The following is a 22,022-nucleotide window of genomic DNA, read 5'->3' as shown; positions in this document are numbered from 1 at the left end:
AAAAAATAAATAAAAATTTGCCCAGAAATGTATTGCCCAAAATTTTCTCACAGAAATATATTCACAGACTCGTTTATTCAAATTGTTTAAGTAAAATGACACGTGAAAGACTTTTTCTATATACTCTAATTATTTTCATTATTTTACATAATTTTCATAGCACAAACTGATTTAATAAAAGTAAATCCAGGCAAAACTGATAAATCCGGATGTAGGCAAGAAAGGCAAATCAGAACTACCAACAAACACGTAAACTTAACAACCGTCGAAGGACAACACTAGACAAGGAACATTTTATTTACATTTTAAAAATTTTAAAGTACAGATTAAATCAAAATCGACCCTATTTACTTTATTAGTGCATATTACTAGTCTTGTGGTGAACAATTAATCCGTGCAAGTTAAAACACAGAAAAAATTAGTTGCGGTAATCTTTAATCAAAATCTGAAAAGTTACTTCCGGTCTGGAATGGCGTTCCTTCTCTGATAACGTCAGTTTGACGGCTTGGGTTGAAAACACGTAAACCACTCCTCTGCAACCGTTAGTCTGCTATGAGCGAGAGATGGAGATGAGGAGCGCTAAAGTAAAAAAGCTGCCCTCTATTCAATATTCTGTTTCACTGGGAAATACGTCACAACACTGGAGAAAAGTCATTTTCAACTTCCGGTTCACACAGACTTTAAACATATGTGGTTCAGGTAACATGTGCATATAGTCTGCAAACATAAAACACAACACTGTTTCTTTTTGTTAAATGACAGTTTTAATGATCAATAATAACCATTATAAAAGTATAAGCAAAAGGTATAAGAAGCTACAATAAGAAATAAAGCAAACAATTCAGTCAAACGCACAAAGTCAGTGCTCCAGTAGGCTACAACGGTAAAGTTATGAAACTTCACTTTCACTTCAACAAATTATAGATTCATGACCAAAGATCACCTGTTATATATACAAAAGATGAATTATATCTCATGTGTAACCATTACAGAGGCATCAGAGCCAGTGGCAATCATCAGAAGGACTAGCCGAGGTAAGACGGTAAGGATCGATAAAAGGATCAAGAAGGATCAAGAACACGTCCGGGGATTTGATATTTTCTTTGGCTAGATGTGAACTTTGAATTAGATCAGTACTTGGGTAGCAGCTGATGAATTTCACAAGAACAGACAAGAACGCATATTGAGAAACGGCTAACTATGAATAAATGAATGAATGAATGAAGCATTTATATAGCAGATTCATATAGAGATCTCTTCTGTGTCTCTTCTCAGAACATAAAGATGAATTACTTATCATGATTTCAGACTGTGGTGATGTGGTTTCTGCACTGCATGGATCTTCATGTGTATCTTCAGGTGACTTTTAGTAGTGAAACCCTTTCCACACTGATCACACGTGTGCGGCTTCTCTCTGCTGTGGATCATCTCGTGTCTTTTCAGATTTGATGACTGATTGAATCTCTTGTCACAGTGTGAACACTTGTAAGGTTTTTCTCCAGTGTGAATTCTCTGGTGCAGTTTTAAATAGTTTGCTTTAGTAAAAGTCTTCTCACACTCAAAGCACATGTACTCTCTCACACCAGTGTGTATTTTCTCATGTTCATGTAAACTACACAGCAGTGAAAAACTCTTTCCACACACAGAACATGAATATGGCTTCTCCTTCGTATGAACTCTGAGGTGTGTCTTCAGGTTTATTGACTGAGTAAATGTTTTACCACATTGATCACATGTGAACAGTCTCACTCCAGCATGGATCTTCATGTGTTCTTTAAGGTGTGATGATCGTGTGAAGCTCTTCTCACATTGATCACATGTGAACGGCTTCTCTCCAGTGTGAATTCTCATGTGACGCTCAAGATTTTGTTTTGTTGAGAAACTCTTTCCACACTGAGTGCAGGTTGTAGATTTCTTGGCTCTTCTTTTCTTTAAAAATGTCTTTTTAGTCTTTGAGCGACTCAAAGGTTTTTCTCCAGGTTTGTCATGATGTTTCTCCTCCACTTCACTCAGTTCTTCACTCTCCTCCTTCACTTCCATCAGCTCTGAAATGAAAGAGAAAAAAAGATTCATTTAATTTTCAGTACATCAAAATGAAATAAAACTTGCTATAAAATATCCTGATCATTTTGATGCATTTGCGTTTTCATAAATTAATTGCATATGTCCCTGAAACTTTAACATTAATCTTCCAATTGTTCAGACTCACCGGTCATCTCAACAACACAATCCAGAGGTCTGGGTGAAGATATAATGTGTGTACGTCTTTCCAGCGCTCCTGTGATGTTCACTTGATTTTACTGAATTTAGTTTCAATTTAATTTAGCTTTACGCTTAATCTCACTTCAATTTTAAATTCAATTCATTTAATTTAATTTCAATTCAAATTATTAAATGTAGATTTGCTGAATTAAGACAATGAGCACTGAATGGAGGTCTTCTGGCTACAGAATTTTCCAAATGGCTGCTCTGCCACCTTCCCTTAAATTAACATCCTTCGTTTAGCAACTCTTAATTGGTGCTTTGTGGACAAATTTGGGCATGAAGGTCTCAGGTGTAATCCTATTTTTTATTTTTTTTTAATAAATGTCAAATCACTATTTTCGATAAAATCAATTTATGTACTTTTTGTGATTTTTTGTATTCATTTATCTCTAAAAGTACCATATTTTATGTAAAATAAGCTTATTGTTGTTATATTTATTTTAATTAAAAAAAAAAAAATCATTCCAGTAAGACCAGACAGCCAAAACATAAATGTGGTGACTTTGGTGACATATGATGGTATAAAAATATCAGAAATATCAATAGTCACTATGACCATGATATAAGGAAAAGACAAAGTAGGAGACCGAGAAATGATTTATTTATAAAAAATATCAATAGTAGTGAGAACTATTAAATATAATTGATCAATGACAAAAATATCTAATGAGGTATTAACAGCCATATTTTCACATCAACTTTTAAACTGATATTTGATTTATTTTCCTAAAACTGTGTAATTATAAAGGGCCGGACACACTAGACTTTCCTTCCACTGACTTCCATTCATACACATGTGAATGTGGGACACCAGAAACACAAGATCGAGTGAAGTTTGCAGTAAAGTGGAGCAGATTGTATATTTTTACATTTTGAAATGATTATTGTTTGTTATTTATGTTTTAAAAGAGATTCACAGAGTGTGACATCATATCATGATCGTTTCAGCGTCTGTAGAAAGTTCACATGCTCAAAGTCTAGACTGACTGCATCTTTAAATGTGTTATTATCAGTGTCCTTCATGATTCACTCAACCCTGTTACTTCTGACATGATTTTCCTGCTTTCAAAAACACCCAGGAAGTGACATCATCTGGGCTCTTTCTACAGCATGATGGGAGGACAAGAAAATAATCTCAATCCATTGTCTCAGTTTTTACACAAATGAATGACTGCATTCATCAACCCTGTTACCAAAGTTACTGTAAGAAGAGATTTTGCTCAAGTTACACTTACAACCCTGTCAGCCATTCTGGAAAGTTCATTTACTTCAAACATTTTGGTGTTCACAGTTTATTAAAAATAATAATGTTGTAAACTATATTGAAAATGCCTAAATTCTGGAAACACTCTTGCAAACTGTGAAGCAGATATTGAAATAATGTAAAATAAATATTTAGGTTGATCTGATGTTGACAATCATTATGAAAGTTTCTCAAACTTCCCTTTACTGAGCTTTTGTTAGAAAAGAACATTAACTGTTTCTCTAAATGTGCAGAAGTGCTTGAATCTTTCTATCATGAATGTTGTTCAGCATCATGAATGAATGAAGAATAAACACCAACCTCTTTGTTCTTCAGTATCTTCAGTGTGTTTCATTCTGCAGGGTTCTGGATCACTCATGTTCTCACTGTCCTCTTTAATAAACTCAGTCTTTGCAGATTTCAGCTCTTCCTGATGCTCTGATGCTCGTCTGATGGGAATATTCCAGCATTTATTGATGAACTGCTGTGGGAGGAGCTTCACTGATGATGTGAGTGATGTGGGAGGAGCTTCACTGATGATGTACTGCTGTGGGAGGAGCTGATCTGCCAAAATTAAAAATATATCAGTTACTGTGTTTATAGGGTTAAAGTCCAGATATCAAATTTTATATAAAGATTTAAAATGACAATTAAAGAGTATTTTGGGCTGCACTGTGATCCTTAAATACAGTGTTTGAATGTCAGAAAATGATTCTTGTTCTAAATAATGACAGGTTTTTTTTTTTCTATATTAACCTCTTTTTGTATTTCACCAAATAAACTAATTGCATTCAGAATGTATCCATCTATCATAAAGCAACTGAGGCTAATTCAGAACTTTTTATTTCTAAATCGAACTTCATTCTGTTTCTTCATTAAAATAATGGCAAATATCTAGAAAAGTAGTAAAAAAACAGTTGAAAGCATGAATACAGAAACACACATATTTGTAGTCATCAAATCCCCTCAGTCTGTTGACAGCAATGAAATGAGCTTTAAGTGTCAATTTACAGCAGATCTGAAGACATCAGCATAATAAATGAGGTGAAAACAGGAACTATTGACATGAAATAAAGAGTGTTTACAGCAGTTTCTCTGTTAATATTGATGATCCTCAGACTATCAACACTCATTCAACAAGACATTCAGATCATCTCACTTTATTCTGAGTGTTTGCTGTTAGAAACTGATTATTTGAGTCAGGATATATGAGAAAAGACTATAAAACTGCTCTATTGAAAGACAATACTGATCATTTCTCACAATATGACATGGATAAAACAATAATACAAGAAACACAAATAGGATAACTACAGCAGCATAATGACAATGAATAGTTTGATATTCTAGTAACTATATTTATTGCAATAATGTAATTAGATGGAACAATGTGCAATTTTTATAAAATATTTAAAAAATAAACAGCATCACAAAGCAATGTTTCCGGTGACAAACTTTTATTAACGTTTCTATATTAATTATACAATTATTTATTGATGTAAAATATCTCATGTGGCTCGTTATAGGCTTAATGAATTTAACACTTTCTGTTCCAGTGTTTTTAAATACTGTAAAGTGACAAAGATCATCTAAAGATGTTAAAAGAGTAGAAATAAAATGGCAGCAGCAAAACTAGAGATCGATTCCCATCAATTCCCCTCATATCTCAAACTTTGACTTAGCAGTTTTCACTATAAAACATGAAACAATAACACAAACGAACACAAAATCGCTCAGGTCTGAATGAATTCATCATATTTTCCTCACATGCTGCACTAAATGTTTATTTCAGCAGGAAGACGCCAGAGAAGACACACAAGTATCGCTGTGCTCGATGAAAACAACACAGAAATGAGTCTGTCGCTTGATCAAACTGTATAAAGGCTCTTCTTCTTCTTTTTTAACGGCGGTTGGCATCCAGCTTAATGGTGCATTACCGCCACCTTCTGTTCCGGAGTGCGGATCAGTCAGTAAGTTTACAGTATAATCTATAATATCCAGGGAGAGCAAAAAAAAAAAAAAAAACCTACCTTTATATCCTATAATAAAGCCCAGTATCTGTCATTCATACTTAGTATTGTTTTTAAAGTGAGTTTCTGCACCCCTTGTTCTACTATGTTTTATTCAGAGCACAGTGTTCCAGTCTTAGTCTCGTAAGTACTGTTTCTTCTTTTCTATCTCCACCTCCCACCTTATTTACTTTAATACTCTTTTGGATATGGTATAAATGTCTCCCTTTCCCCTCACTATCCCACATTTCTTGTTCATTTTTTTCCCAGATTATACATTTTACTTCCGCTTTACTGATTCTTATTTGCTTTTCTACATTTTCCTTCTTTAATGCCTTCTTTGCGACCTTGTCCACTTTTTCATTGCCCTCCACTCCTATGTGCGCCAGAACCCATAAAAATGTAACTAGTCCACCCTGGTGTGTTATTCTTGTAACTGAGTAGAGAATATCCTGTCGACTTGAATGGAACGATATTAGACTAACTAGAGCTGAAGCTGAGTCTGTACATATTATGATTTTGTCAGTTTTTCCTTTTTCCACCCAATGCATAAGCAACTAAATTTGCAACCATCTCCACTGTAAATACTGCTAAATTATTAGATGTTCTTCTATTGATTTCAATTCCTTTAAAAGCTCCACTACACACTCTCAACGCCTGAGCCTGAATCACATCCAATTGTTTTAAATGGGATCTAGCTGCTGAAGAATACACTATACTGCCATAGTCCACCGTAGATCTTATCAGGGCCACATAAATTATTTTCAGTGCTTGGAAACTTGCCCCCATTAACTGTAAAGTGTGTTTGATGATCGTGTAAATATGAGAAATACCGTGAACTGCTCGACTCTCCTCAGAAGACTCGACGCTGAAACTGAATGAGAGGAAGGAGCGCGCGCGAGCGGTGACGTCATCGGCCGCCAACGGTAGACGCGCCAAATACTGTTCAAAACGACAAAACATCTATGAAAATAACATAATCACTAAAAAACAACACGCTGCTCATCTCTATTCACGACTACCCATGAAAAGCAGCCTCCAACAACTGCAACAAACATACTTTAACAGATCAGCCAAAGACTCAGACGCACTAAAACAAGGTGACTGTGAGAATACAAGCATTCGAGCCTCATAAGGTCTGGAGAAAGGGCACAGTGTTGAAGCCCATCAACTCGAGATCCTACAGTGTCCAGCTGGATTCTGGAGGTGTTAAAAGGAGAAACAGGGACCATGGAAAGACCCTAGAGACTCTAACCAAACAGAGACTGTTGATCCTGACAACACAAAAAACACTGAAACTGCTGAAGCTCAGTCACAACTCACCATTGTTTCAGTGTTTGGAGTGAGAAGAACTGTTACTGAATGAGTATTATTATTAAAATATATGATACTGATAAATACTTTACATTGAGCCTATAATGATCCGTGAGATATTTTAAATCTGTACTTCAATGTTAATAGAGATTAATATGAACAGATTGATACTGGAAAGATTAAATATTGCTTTGTGCTTCTCTTTATTTTTAAAGGTTTTAGGAACATTGTCAGTTTCTGCTATTAAAAACTGCAACATGTTAATGATGTAATTACTTTACTGAAATTAATGCAGTTATCATAAAATCAGACTATATTTTGATTCATATGGACATATTGTGTGCTGTAGCTATTTAGCTGTAGAGTTTTATGAAGATGAGTGTCAATAATGTTTTTGTTTTATGTTTTATCCATGTCATATTGTGAGAAATATCAGCATTGTCTTTCAATAGAGCAGTTTTGTAGTCTTTTCTCATATATCCTGACTCAAATAATCAGTTTCTAACAGCAAACACTCAGAATAAAGTGAGATGATCTGAATGTCTTGTTGAATGAGTGTTGATAGTCATCTATATTAACAGAGAAACTGCTGAAAACACTCTTTATTTCATGTCAATAGTTCCTGTTTTCACCTCATTTATTATGCTGATGTCTTCAGATCTGCTGTAAATTGACACTTAAAGCTCATTTCATTGCTGTCAACAGACTGAGGGGATTTGATGACTACAAATATGTGTGTTTCTGTATTCATGCTTTCAACTGTTTTTTTACTACTTTTCTAGATATTTGCCATTATTTTAATGAAGAAACAGAATAAAGTTCGATTTAGAAATAAAATGTTCTGAATTAGCCTCAGTTGCTTTATGATAGATGGATACATTCTGAATGCAATTAGTTTATTTGGTGAAATACAAAAAGAGGTTAATATAGAAAAAAAAAACCTGTCATTATTTAGAACAAGAATCATTTTCTGACATTCAAACACTGTATTTAAGGATCACAGTGCAGCCCAAAATACTCTTTAATTGTCATTTTAAATCTTTATATAAAATTTGATATCTGGACTTTAACCCTATAAACACAGTAACTGATATATTTATTTATTTCATGTCAATAGTTCCTGTTTTCACCTCATTTATTATGCTGATGTCTTCAGATCTGCTGTAAATTGGCACTTAAAGCTCATTTCATTGCTGTCAACAGACTGAGGGGATTTGATGACTACAAATATCTACATTTATTTCTGTCTTTATGCTGCATCTGTTTTTTCTTATCATTATTTATATTTGGAAGACTTTACATTATTTATATTCTCTTATCAAGACATCAATATAAAACACACTTAGTAACTGATATATTTTTGATATTGGCAGATCAGCTTCTCCCACAGCAGTCACATCATCAGTGAAGCTCCTCCCACAGCAGTCCTCCAATAAATGCTGGAATATTCCCATCAGACGAGCATCAGAGCATCAGGAAGAGCTGAAATCTGCAAAGACTGAGTTTATTAAAGAGGACAGTGAGAACATGAGTGATCCAGAACCCTGCAGAATGAAACACACTGAAGATACTGAAGAACAAAGAGGTTGGTGTTTATTCTTCATTCATTCATGATGCTGAACAACATTCATGATAGAAAGATTCAAGCACTTCTGCACGTTTTGCTTTTTAAGAAGTAATCAGATTTATAGTTACTGATATATTTATCATAAATTATAGAAGTTATTCATACTCAGAGCTCAACCCTAAGCCGTGTCATGTGCTTGTATAAAAATCATAATAATGAGTAGAGATGCACCGAAACCAAATATAATGAAACACTTGGCCGAATACAGAATATGTTTTTTACACTTTTTTTTTCTGACTTATTTTGCAATTTTTTTCACTTTTGTATACATTAAATTTGCTTTTTATCATTTTGTCTTACTTTTCAAAGAAAAAAATCACAAAAAATTAATGGACTTGATTATACAATGTTAAAAAACAAAACTCCTTAATTGGTCCTTTGTGGACAAAAATTGGCACCATAGGAAATGACTGGGGAATACTATAATTCTAGAATGTACATTTCCTGAAGAAAATGTGAATGGTGCTTGCAGTGGCAAAATCCGCCACTTGGTTGCTAAGGTAACCTGGGTGGTTGCTAGATGGTTGCTAAGGTACTTGGGGTGGTTGCTATGGTGTTACTAGGTGGTTGGTAGTTGTCACAGATGATTACTATGTAGTTTTTATACAGTTCTTAGCATGTTTTTAGCCCACTTTGGCACTTAGCTAATCACTATTAGCATGTAGTACATGAATGAGGGATTGATTCTACACAACATTCTCAATGTGGCAAACACACTGGTACTTTTTTGAGTTATTTAAATTTGATGTTTTTTAGAAATAAATAATTTCTCTGTCCCCTACTCTGTCTTTTCCTTATATAATGGTCATATTTGTCTGTAAGCGTATTTGTATGTTGTCTCTCAACATGAATAGTTTTTAAAACATTCTTAAAGGTTAAGTTCATTACAACAATGGTTTGTAAAGAAAAAAAATGAATTAAAATACTACATTTTAACAATGAACATTTTTCAACATTCCAGCAGACATTTTACCAACAAAGCTCCATATAACTGAATCCTCTGGGGTCTGAGGGGGTTTTGGGGCAGAAGTTTTGACATGTCCTGATATTTGTGCTTTTATCAGTTTCTTAAAAACATTTTCATGTCTAAAGTCTGATTCCACTGTATTCAGCACAATGATAGACATGATAGATGATCGCACCGGCGCCTCCATGTCATGCAGTAAACACACTCTCCACACAAACACATGGACATGAGCCAGATAACAGCGCACATTGATCGAACCAGACTAACATTAGAGCGAGAGGATTGTAAAGTTACTTCTGCTTACATGTTTCAAGTGATAAGCCATATTTGAGGTCGATGAATGATAGGCGAATGTTTGAGTTTCCTGCTAAGTTTTTTGCGACTAACCGACTAATCAAATCTTGGTCGATCAGGCCTCTTCTGGCTCACTAACGGTTAGTCAATTATTAGGGGTCAGCCCTATACAAAACTATATAGTGATTTATCTTTTGTAAGACACTTTTAGTGTCAGAATGGCTGTATGTATCGAGGGCGTGAAGCATCATGAATAATGCTGTGATTCACACCTGAGGAGACAAAGACCCTCCGCTGGGCCTGTCAGTGACGAATGTGAAGAACTAGAGAATGAATGTGAGGAGACTTGATGATTTAATGTGCTGTTTGTAGATTATTCACAAAATCAAGTTTACTTTAGAAGTAATCTAACTATACATATTCTATGTGAATATATAGTAAAATTTAATTTATTCGTGTGATCGAAGCTGAATTTTCAGCATCATTACTCCAGTCTTCCGAGTCACATGATCCTTCAGAAATCATTCTAATATAAAAATTTATTTGATGAACAAAGTTATTATCTAGCATGATTATAACTTTAAAAAATAGACAATAGTGCCATAATTTGCGCTCTAACTTTTAGATTAATATTTAATTTATTTTACTGAAACGCTTTTAATTATTAAGGGCCAGTCACACTGGACCTAAGATGATTTGATACGCAAGATGCCTTATATTGTGTTACATAATGACATAATGTTACAAATGCTTTCCATTTCAGATAAATATTGTTCTTTTGAATTTTCTGTTCATCAAAGTGTTAAAAAACAGTGTTTTCAACACTGATCAAAATTGTTTCCTGAGCAGCAAATCATCATTTCTCACTACACAAACATTTGACTTGTGCCTATAATATTTAAAAAATAATAACTGGAAGATTTACTGAAAATAAAATTAAACATTTACTTTTTTTTCAGACCTTATGGAAGTGAAGGAGGAGAATGAAGAACTGAGTGAAGTAGAGGAGAAACATTATGACAAACCTGGAGAAAAACCTTTGAGTCGCTCAAAGACTAAAAAGACATTTGTAAAGAAAAGAGCCAAGAAATCTGCAACCTGCACTCAATGTGGAAAGAGTTTCTCAACCAAACGTAATCTTGATGCTCACATCAGAGTTCACACTGGAGAGAAGCCGTTCACATGTGATCAATATGGGAAAGGTTTCAGTCAATCTGCACACCTTAAGGGACACATGAGGATCCACACCGGAGAGAAGCCGTTCACATGTGATCAATGTGGGAAAGGTTTCAGTCAATCTGCACACCTTAAGGGACACATGAGGATCCACACCGGAGAGAAGCCGTTCACATGTGATCAGTGTGAAAAGAGATTCTCAAACAAATATAGTCTTGATGTTCACTTGAGGATACACACCGGAGAGAAGCCATATATGTGTGACCAGTGTGAAAAGAGATTCTCAAACAAACAAAATCTTGACAAACCTGGAGAAAAACCTTTGAGTCGCTCAAAGACTAAAAAGACATTTGTAAAGAAAAGAGCCAAGAAATCTGCAACCTGCACTCAATGTGGAAAGAGTTTCTCAACCAAACGTAATCTTGATGCTCACATGAGAGTTCATACTGGAGAGAAGCCGTACGCATGTGATCAGTGCGGGAAGAGATTCACACAATCGGCACACCTTAAAGAACACATGAAAATCCACACGGGAGAGAAGCAGTACATGTGTGAACAGTGTGAAAAGAGATTCACAAACAGAAACAATCTTAAAATTCACATGAGGATCCACACCGGAGAGAAGCCGATCAAGTGTGATCAGTGTGGAAAGAGATTCTCACACAAAAAAAGTCTTGATGTTCACATGAGAGTTCATACTGGAGAGACGCCGTACGCATGTGATCAGTGCTGTGTTATCATACCTGAAGTCACACCTGAGAGTTCATATGAAGGAGCCACACACGTGTGATCAGTGCAGAAAGAGTTTCTGTTTTAAAAGTCACCTGAAGAAACACATGAAGATCCATACAGTGGAGAAACCACATCAACACAGTCTGAAATCACAGTAAGAAGTTAATCTGTATGTACTGAGTTAGTTTCCTAACAGCCACGAGCAACAGCACATTTTCACACATACATATTTGGCATGGAAATTCAGTCAGTTTTTCACAGTTGAGTACAAAATATATAATTTATAAGTCATAGTAATGAGAAACATTCTCATAATTATGACTTATTTTCACATAATAATGATAATTTATCATAATAGTCATAATATTCAGAAATTATATCTCATAATGAGATACATTCTAGTCATAATGACAGATTTTGTAATATTGAGATACTTGTAATAATATTTTTATTTTAATGAGATGAGATGCTTTCTCTTTATCATGATAATTGGATACTCTCTCATAATAAGGAGATACACTATGTTGCCAGAAGTTTTGGAAAGTTTTGGGACACCTGCCTTTACATGCACATGCACACTTTAATGACATCATCTGTAGTGTTTAATATGAAGTTGCCCCACCCTTTGCAGCTATAACAGCTTCAACTCTTCTGGTAAGGCTTTCCACACGGTTTAGGAGTGTGTTTATTGGAATTTTTGACCATTCCTCTAGAAGCTCATTTGTGAGGTCAGGCAGTGATGTTGGTGAGAAGGCCTGGCTCACAGTCTCCGCTCCAATTCATCCCAAAGGTGTTGAGGTCAGGACTCTGTGCAGGCCAGTCAAGTTCCTCCACACCAAACTCACTCATCCATGTCTTTATGGACCTTGCTTTGTGCACTAGAGCCTAGTCATGTTGGACCACAAAGGGGTGTGATTCCTTCATACTTTGGTTTCCTACTTTTGTTATTGTATTTACTTAGCTGAAAACTCACAAAGATTAAGCCAAACCTCATTAAAAGCCATATAATCTGCTGAAGTCTAACATGAAGACTGCATTAGTTCAGACAATTTCACTTCCTAAAAAACACCATCGACTAACAAAAGCACATCTTTGAAATGTCATTCAATATTGTCCTTTACTGGAACATTTTTCTGTTTTTATTGTATGTATTGATGGAAATAAAACAAAAATGATACCAAAGTATTTTGATATTTCACTTTTTCTTGTTCTTGTCTTTAACTGGTCATTTATTTCACAGGACTCACTAGTTCTGTTTCAAAGTCTAGTGACTGGCTTCACTCCCTACATAGACAGCTTGTGTTTAAATGCTGACTATAAAGATCTGAGAAACTGAAGACACATTAAACCACCTTCATCTGTCTGCAGAGAGACATTCACTAAATACATCACAACAAAACACACTGAACAAACATACTGTGGGCAAAAGGGTTCTTAAATATCACAATAAATGTTTTATAAAATATAATCTTAATAAGAAACCTATGACAAGAACACTAGTGTCAGTGCGTTATATTAAACATCAGCTCAACATTTTTAAAAGCTGTTCAATTACTCCAATAGGTTTCTCAGACCATGCCATGGTGCAATGTGTTTTTTGTTTTAGGTTCTGTTAAACCTAGAAGTGCTTATTGGCATTTTAACATCTCATTGTTGAGTGATCATTATTTTAGGGAGTCTTTCAATTTTTTGGGGGGGAGAACTACAGGAAAACTAAACCTGAGTTTCAAACTTTACAACAGTGGTAGGACTTTGGAAAGATCTAGATTAGGCAGTTCTGTCAGCAGTACACTCAAAATGTAACTAGAGAGCTACAATGATCTTTGGAGAATTTGGCGGTTAATTCAGGCCTTACACTCTGAAGATGGGCAGGTGTTGCTAGGTCCTGTGGATATTCAAAGGAAAGTGGTTAGTTTTTATAAAAATCTTTACAGAAGTGAGTTAAAGTCTGGGTTTGAAGAAGAAAGTGCTTTTTTGCCTCCCTACCGCAGATTTCCGCAGCTCTCTCAGGTGCTCTGAGCTTGGAAGAGCTGTATAAGGCCCTGCAAGGCATAGAGTCTGGGAGGGCTCCTGGGATTGATGGGCTCCCAGTTGATTTTTACAAATCTTTCTGGACAGAGCTCAGAGTGGATTTGTTGCAGGTACTAAATGACAGCTTGTCTAAAGGCATGATGCCGGTGAGTTGCTGCAGAGCCTCTTACCTAAAAAAGGAGACCTGTTTGATATAAAGTGCTGGCGCCCAGTCTCACTTCTTTGCAGTGATTATAAACTACTCTCCAAGGCTCTAGCTAACAGGTTATCTGGAGTGTTGGATCAGGTCATACACTCGGACCAGTCCTATTGTATTCCTCGTAGATCCATTTTTGATAATGTTTCCTTGATTTGGGATTTGTTAGAAGTTTCAAAATTGTTAAATTTAGATTTTGGCCTGATTTCTCTGGATCAGGAAAAAACTTGACCGAGTTGAGCACTCTTATTTATGGAGAATTTTAAAAGCTTTCGGTTTTTGTCAAGAGTTTATAGAAATGGTCAAGGTACTCTATAACGAAGTTGAACCTATTCACTATTGAACCTTTGTTACAGCAGATAAGACTAAAGTTGAAGGGGGGTATGCTTACCTAATTGTAAAAACAATGTTTGTTTGTCTGCCTATGCTGATGATGTTATGGTTTTTATTAGTGGACAAAATGATTTGCAGATTTTACTTAAATTAATTGATGATTTTACTCTTTTATCCTTTGCCAGAGTGAATTGGAAAAAAATGTGAGACACTTTTGGTTGGGCAGTGGGCCGATGGCAAACCAAACCTTCCCGATGGTTAATTTGGGGTAAAGGTGGTATAAAATATCTAGGAGGTTTTTTTTTTTTTTTTTTTTTTTTTTTGGGTGATGACTTGATTCACCAGAAGAACTGGGAAGGGGTTGTTGAGAAAATTAAGAGTTGTCTGGAAAAGTGGAAATGGTTGATTCCTAATATGTCTTACAGAGGACGTACTCTTGTTGTAAACAATCTTGTTGCATCTTCCCTATGGCACAGGCTGGCCTGTGTGGATCCTCCACCTGAACTTTTAATAAGAATTCAAGCTGTTCTTGTAGACTTCTTTTGGGACAAACTACACTGGGTGCAACAGAGTGTTTTGTACTTGCCAAAGGAAGAAGGGGGGCAAGGACTGATACATCTACAAAGCAGGACTGCCACATTTTGTTTGCAGTTTTTACAGAGACTTTTTGATGGTGCATCTGATGTTAGTTGGAGGGCAGTTGCCTGTACCATACTGCGAAATTTTGGGGCTTTTGGACTGGACAAACAGTTGTTTTTGCTGAACCCTTTGAAAATGGACTTGTCAAAGTTACCATCTTTCTACAGAAATCTTTTTAAAGTGTGGAGTTTGTTCCGCATTCAGAAGGCTGAAAACTCATACTCTCTTTATTGGCTTTTGGAGGAACCTTTGATACTTGGAGCTCGTTTGGATATATCCTCCATGGATCTCCTCCATTTCTGCTTTGTCTTCATCAGTCAGTGGAGCATCAGGAATAATGAGGGGGAAAACATGAACTCCAGGATGACAGAGAGACACACAGCGGAGAGTCTGACGCATCACTTCCTCCTCTGAGAGACAACCCGCCTTTACGTGCACATGTACTTTACTGACATCCCATTCTTAATCCAAAGGGTTTAATATGGAGTTGGCCCACCCCTTGCTGCTATAACAGCCACATCTCGTGCTTTTCTATTCTCCGAATAGAGACATTAGATCCAACAGGTGGAGGCTGAGATAGGGCACGCCCATCTCTAAACCCTCTGTTAGATCCATCTGCGAACCACACAACATCAGGCACCAGTAAGCCTTGGCAGAAGCGGGACCCGAGCCGAGCCGCCCTCCTCAAAGAGGGAGTGCAGCCTCAAGAAGAAGCACGGCCTCATGAAGAAGATCACAATGCTCACAATGCTCACAAGCTCCCTCGAGAGCTGCCTGGGCATGCTGCACTCTCAAACAAACAACACACATCTGGTGTGTATCTCTGCCCGAAATGAAACAAGGCCATGGATGAACACAATTTCTGAAATGCTGTTTGCTCACCATAATAAATAATTGGTAGACAGACGACAATAAATTGACCAAACAATTTCACATGTAGCGCTTGTTGAAGACACAGAAGCTGAATGAGTGTTTTTCGGGTAGGCTTTATAGTTCCTGGTCAGTGACGTCACCCGCCTATGATGTTCTGTCACCCTACTGGACTGATTTCATACGTGCTTCACGATGCAATCACACCGAGGCGTTCCCAAAGCGTTTGACGCAGCTGAAGTTCCCTTGAAAGGGAAATGGAAGCAAACAAACTTCAGGAGACGGACTAGCCAAAACAACAAACTTACTATTGATTACTTACTATTGCCCTTTCTCTAGCTCAGCATTCCTGTTCAATTCAGTAATGGGCAGAATCTCATATTTTGAGCAGTTAATTGAATATCCTGATCCTTTACCAAAATGCTTAACAAATTATGAACTGACAGAAGTGATGAAGATGGGTTTGTGATATATAAAAGAATGTTGTCCACATATAAACTTATATTATGATGGTGATGTTTTGATTGTATTCCATATATGTTATATGCAGTGGTAGTGGGCAGCCTTGTCTGGTACCTCTTTGTGGCGAGGGGGGCGTTGTTCAGCGAGGTCTGCAACCGGAGAGAATAGCGGGAGACGCGTGGTAAGTGAGTGGGTTGAATACAAATCATGAACACCTTTTTCTCATTCCAGTGATTGGCGCGGAGACAGGACAAAACGCTGTGAGAAGCAGGAGTGTGTGAGAGAGAGGGGAACTGTTGACTGAGTCGAGTCGAGGTTCGTGGAGTGAAGCCCTTGTGGATAGCGTATGCCGAACCTGGAGTGAAGCCCTTTGTGGATTGTTTATTTTCGTTGTTGTGCGTTGCACAGTCTTTCTGTTGAACCGTTTTGATATTAAATAAAGACTCAGTCAGCAGTTGTTCGCCGTCCCTGACCTCTTCCTTCCCCCACTACGAACTTAAGTCTACTACACTGGTGCCGAAACCCGGGAAGGAAGACGGGAGCACGTCGCTATGCAGTCTCCGTCCTCCGCCACATTTGCGGACATCATCGCGTCCCTCACGGTCCTGCACCGCGAACAACAACAGGCCCTGCTGGAGTTAAGAGGCGACCAGGAGCGGTGTTTCCAAGCCATTCTGCAGACCCAGCAGGAGGACCGCGAGGCGTTCCGGAGCTGGATTGACCGGGAGGTTCCCCGGGAGCCCACCGAACAGCCCGCTGTGCCTGTCCACCTGCCCTTGAATAAGATGGGCCCACTGGATGATCCAGAAGTTTTCTTAGAGCTCTTCGAGAGATCCGCTGAGGCGTGTAAATGGCCGCGGGACCAGTGGTCGATGAGGCTGGTCCCGCTCCTCTCGGGAGAAGCACAGGTGGTGGCACAGCAGCTCCCCGACCAGAACCTCCTGGTCTATGAAGACCTACGGCGGGCCATCGTCCAGCGGGTTGGTCGGACCCCAGAGCAGCACCGACAGCGCTTCCGCTCCCTCGACCTGGGTGAGTCTGGCCGGCCCTTCACGTTGGCCCAGCAGCTCCGGGACTCGTGCCGCAAATGGTTGCTGGCTGAGGGAAGCGACGTGGACCTGGTCGTCGATCGCGTGGTGCTGGAGCAATTCATCACTCGGCTCCCGAAAAAGACGGCCGAGTGGGTCCAGTGCCACCGCCCCACGTCGCTGGACTCAGCCATCCAACTGGCGGAGGATCACCTGGTGGCGTATCAAGGGGGCGGCGAACCCCTTCCAGCTGCCTCTCTCTCTCCCTCTCTTTTGTCCCCCTCTCTCTCTAGACCTGTCCCTCTTCCTAGGTCTCGTCCGCCCGGCCCACCTCGTGTTCCGCCCCGAGGGCGGGGCGGAACGGGACAGGCACCTTCCTATGGACCCAGAGCCTCGCCCAGGGGGGCGGGACTCCCTGCTGCCGGGACGGACCCCGCTCCTGCTTCTCCCCTCTCTCCGCGCCATCTATTAGGCCACTCTCTGCCACTGGAGCGGCGGGCAGGTCTGGGCCGGCCTGTTGGCGGTGTGGGGATCCGGATCATTTTGTAGATAAATGTCCGGTTATGGAGGTCGGGACGGTGATCCGGGTCCCCGACGATCCACAGGCCGCCCCTGGTCAGGCTGGCGGGTACCAAATACCTGTGAGTATCAAGGGGGGTACCTATCAGGCTTTGGTGGACTCGGGCTGTAACCAAACCTCTGTCCATCAAAGCCTGATTTCATCTGGGGCATTGGATACAGGCCGCATGGTTGGGGTTCGGTGCGTGCACGGGGATGTGGTAAAATATCCTGTAATGTCCGTCATAATTAAATTTAGGGGACAAAAGCATAGTGTTGAGGTGGCAGTTAACCCGCACCTCCGGCATCCGATAATTTTGGGGACGGATTGGCCCGCGTTTAAGCAATTATTGGGATGTTTATGCTCGGATGCCTCTTGGGGGAAAAGAACGCGGGGTGAGCAAGCGCGAGTACAGGTGGGAGAGACTGATCAGAGACCGGAGAGTACTGCTGCAGGGGATCTGAGTGAAGCCGGAAGACTAATTCTTCCGGAACGCGATGATTTTCCCCTGGAGCAGTCTCAGGACGAGACATTAAAACATGCATTTGATAGGGTCTGTATGATTGATGGTCAGCCTCTCCAGCCTGGACGTCCGCTTGCTTACCCATATTTCGCGATTATAAAAGATAGGTTGTATCGAGTGACCCAAGACACTCAGACAAAGGAAGATACAACCCAGTTATTAGTGCCAAAGAGCCGCAGGGAAATGCTTTTCCACGCGGCTCATTCTAATCCGATGGCGGGGCATTTGGGACAGACAGCGACACTAAATCGTCTCATGACCCGATTTTTCTGGCCGGGCATTCACGAGAATGTACGCAGGTGGTGCGCGTCTTGTCGTGAATGCCAGTTGGTGAACCCACCGGCCACCCCAAAAGCACCATTGCGCCCACTTCCATTAATGCAGGTCCCCTTCGAGAGAATTGGTATGGACCTCATCGGGCCATTAGAACGATCAGCAAGGGGACATCGCTTTGCGTTAGTCATTGTTGATTATGCAACGCGATATCCTGAAGCAGTGGCTCTCCGCAACATTTCCGCTAAAAGTGTTGCGGATGCACTGTTTCGTTTAATCTCCCGAGTGGGGATTCCAAAAGAAATCCTCACTGATCAAGGCACGGCGTTTATGTCACGCACGTTACGCGAACTGTACGAATTATTGGGCATTAAATCAGTTCGTACCAGCGTCTTTCACCCACAAACGGACGGGCTGGTCGAACGTTTTAATCGCACGCTTAAATCCATGATTTGTAAGTTCGTTCAAGAGGACGCCAAAAATTGGGATAAGTGGTTAGAACCTCTGTTATTCGCAGTGCGAGAGGTCCCGCAAGCCTCCACGGGGTTTTCCCCCTTCGAGCTTCTCTTTGGACGCCAGCCCCGTGGGGTGCTGGATGTCCTCAGGGAGGCTTGGGAGGACGGACCATCTCAGGCCAAAAACGAAATTCAGTATGTGCTGGACTTGAGAGCAAAACTCCACACTTTGGGGCGGCTATCAATGGAGAATTTGCTACAAGCCCAGCACAGACAGAGCCAGCTGTATAACAGACGGTCTAACTTACGCAAATTTGCACCGGGAGAGAAAGTGCTTGTATTACTCCCTACTTCAAATTCGAAATTACTTGCAAAGTGGCAAGGACCCTTTGAAGTCACACGGCAAGTGGGCGAGCTCGATTATGAGGTGGTACGGTCCGACAGGAGGGGGGCACGTCAAATCTATCACCTCAATCTCCTGAAAAAATGGAATGAGGCAGAATCAGTGTTGCTGGCGACGGTGATTAGCGGGGAGGATGATCTCGGACCAGAGGCGAATATAAAAACTCAATCCCTCACTCTGGTCCCGGGGGGAGATCACCTCTCACCCTCCCAGCTCACTGATTTATCCAAATTGCAAACAGAATTTGCAGACGTGTTCTCTCCCCTGCCGGGACGTACCAACCTCATTCAGCACCATGTCGAGACGGAGCCGGGCGTGGTGGTTCGCCGCCGGCCGTATAGGTTACCTGAACACAAGAAAAAAGTAGTTCAGGACGAATTAGAGGCAATGCTGAAAATGGGAGTAATAGAAGAGTCCAGCAGTAACTGGGCGAGCCCGATAGTTTTGGTCCCCAAGACCGACGGCTCGGTTCGTTTCCGTGTGGACTACCGCAGGGTGAATGCAGTGTCGAAATTCGACGCGTATCCAATGCCACGGGTGGACGAATTGCTTGACCGGCTAGGTGCGGCTCGATTTTATTCGACACTGGACTTAACGAAAGGGTACTGGCAGATCCCCTTGTCGCCTTTATCCAAAGAAAAGACAGCTTTCACAACGCCGTTCGGATTACACCAATTCGTTACGCTTCCGTTCGGGCTGTTCGGGGCACCGGCTACCTTTCAGCGACTCATGGATAAGATTCTCCGGCCCCATGCTGTGTATGCGGCTGCCTACCTAGATGATATTATTATCTATAGTAACGATTGGCAGCAGCATATGCAGCATGTGAGAGCCGTCCTGAGATCGCTGAGAGGGGCTGGGCTCACGGCCAACCCGAAGAAGTGTGCAATTGGGCGCGTGGAGGTAAAGTATCTGGGCTTCCACTTGGGGCATGGGCAGGTGCGTCCCCAAATTGATAAGACAGCCGGTACTGTACATTAGCCGTAAGCTCTCTGAGAGAAGCTAAGTACAGTACCGTAGAAAAAGAGTGTCTGGCTATCAGGTGGGCCGTCCTCACCCTCCGCTATTATCTCCTGGGACGGGAATTCACTCTCTGTTCGGACCATGCTCCCCTGCAGTGGCTCCACCGCATGAAGGATACCAACGCGCGGATCACTCGTTGGTATCTGGCTCTACAGCCTTTTAAGTTCAAGGTGGTCCACAGGCCGGGTGTTCGGATGGCTGTGGCCGATTTCCTCTCCAGAAATGGGGGGGGGGGGGGGGGGGACGGCTCCCCGGCCTGAGTCGGGCGGTGGGGGTATGTGGCTAGGGGGGCGTGGTTCAGCGAGGTCTGCAACCGGAGAGAATAGCGGGAGACGCGTGGTAAGTGAGTGGGTTGAATACAAATCACGAACACCTGTTTCTCATTCCAGTGATTGGTGCGGAGACAGGACAAAACGCCGTGAGAAGCAGGAGTGTGTGAGAGAGAGGGGAACTGTTGACTGAGTCGAGTCGAGGTTCGTGGAGTGAAGCCCTTGTGGATAGTGTAAGCCCAACGTGGAGTGAAGCCCTTGTGGATAGCGTATGCCGAACCTGGAGTGAAGCCCTTTGTGGATTGTTTATTTTCGTTGTCTTTCTGTTGAACCGTTTTGATATTCAATAAAGACTCAGTCAGCAGTTGTTCGCCGTCCCTGACCTCTTCCTTCCCCCACTACAAACTTAAGTCTACTACACTCTTTTTAAGTAAAATTGATTTTATATAATACCATTAGTTATGACCAGTGTTGTTGGTGTATTATAGAGTGTTTTAATCCAGCTGATGATATATGATTTAAAACAAAAAAAAGTGAGTGCAGTGAAGAGAAATGACTATTCTACCCTATCAAAGGCCTTTTCTGCATCTAAAGAAGGAAACTATTTAAGCTAAGATTATTTCCTTGTTTTTGTTTTATTATGTTGCACTCAACTTATAAAATACCTTTTTTTGTGGCTCGTGAGATATTTTTGGCTGTTTTTGGCTCGAATCATGTGTTACAGAAAGACAGACAGACAGACAGTTATCAACAGTGAAGCATTTCATATGTAGTTCCATTTTTTTTCCTTTAGTCGCTGTGCCAAGTCAGTTTTTATTTCTGTTTTGCCTTTACTTGTTGTTCTCTCTTGTTGTCTTGTGTTGTGTCTTGTGCCCATTTCTGTCCTGCATCCCGACCCACCCCGGCTGCTGTCCTCAATGCTGTGCAGTGAGACTAATACAGCTTCAGTTGCAGCTCAGAGCTTCAAGCCTCTGGTGGTTCAAACTACAGCCTGTTGTCATTGTCTGTTGCAACCCCATCCATCTCCTTGGTTCTCCAGCCTAGCTTTGCCTGGATCTGATCTCGCCTGTCTTACCATCCTCTTCCTCTGTTAGACTGCTGTGACATACCTTGACAACAAAGAGTAGCGCTGATACTGGGCAGCCTTGTCTGGTACCTCATTTTAAATAAAATTGATTTGATATAATACCATTAGTTATGACCGATGCTGTTGGTGTATTATAGAGTGTTTTAATCCAGCTGATGACATGATTTAAAACCAAACTGACTAAGTGCAGTGAAGATAAATTACCATTGTACCCTATCAAAGGCCTTTTCTGCATCTAAAGATA

The 22,022-nt window shown here is 40.3% G+C and overlaps 2 protein-coding genes across 2 annotated transcripts in view; one reads left to right on the top strand and one right to left on the bottom strand.

Moving 5' to 3' along the window:
- Positions 1–870: 870 nt before the first annotated feature.
- The window catches only part of LOC137002613 (zinc finger protein 271-like), a 49,779-nt gene continuing 28,627 nt past the window's right edge, over positions 871–22,022 (bottom strand). The window contains exon 11 of the mRNA XM_067362377.1: positions 871–1,601. Coding sequence (XP_067218478.1) covers positions 1,297–1,601 — 305 coding nt within the window. The 3' untranslated portion in view covers positions 871–1,296. The remainder of the gene's footprint in view (positions 1,602–22,022) is intronic.
- Positions 10,684–11,685, top strand: LOC137013785 (gastrula zinc finger protein XlCGF57.1-like). The gene is made up of 2 exons (XM_067377730.1): positions 10,684–11,162; positions 11,259–11,685. Exons 1-2 carry the CDS (start codon positions 10,684–10,686, stop codon positions 11,683–11,685), a joined length of 906 nt encoding a protein of 301 aa, XP_067233831.1.

The sequence above is a fragment of the Chanodichthys erythropterus genome, chromosome 3 (genome assembly GCF_024489055.1).
Source record: "Chanodichthys erythropterus isolate Z2021 chromosome 3, ASM2448905v1, whole genome shotgun sequence".
NCBI classification, from domain to species: Eukaryota; Metazoa; Chordata; class Actinopteri; order Cypriniformes; family Xenocyprididae; genus Chanodichthys; species Chanodichthys erythropterus.
This window is presented reverse-complemented; position numbering and strand designations above follow the sequence as displayed.

What these genes read in the sequence shown, in the direction of transcription:
- LOC137013785 (XM_067377730.1), top strand. Translation starts at nt 10,684, where the DNA reads ATGGAAGTGAAGGAGGAGAATGAAGAACTGAGTGAAGTAGAGGAGAAA. An exon ending in AAGCCATATATGTGTGACCA is followed by an intron (nt 11,163 to 11,258) that starts GTGTGAAAAGAG and finishes TGTAAAGAAAAG; the next exon opens with AGCCAAGAAATCTGCAACCT.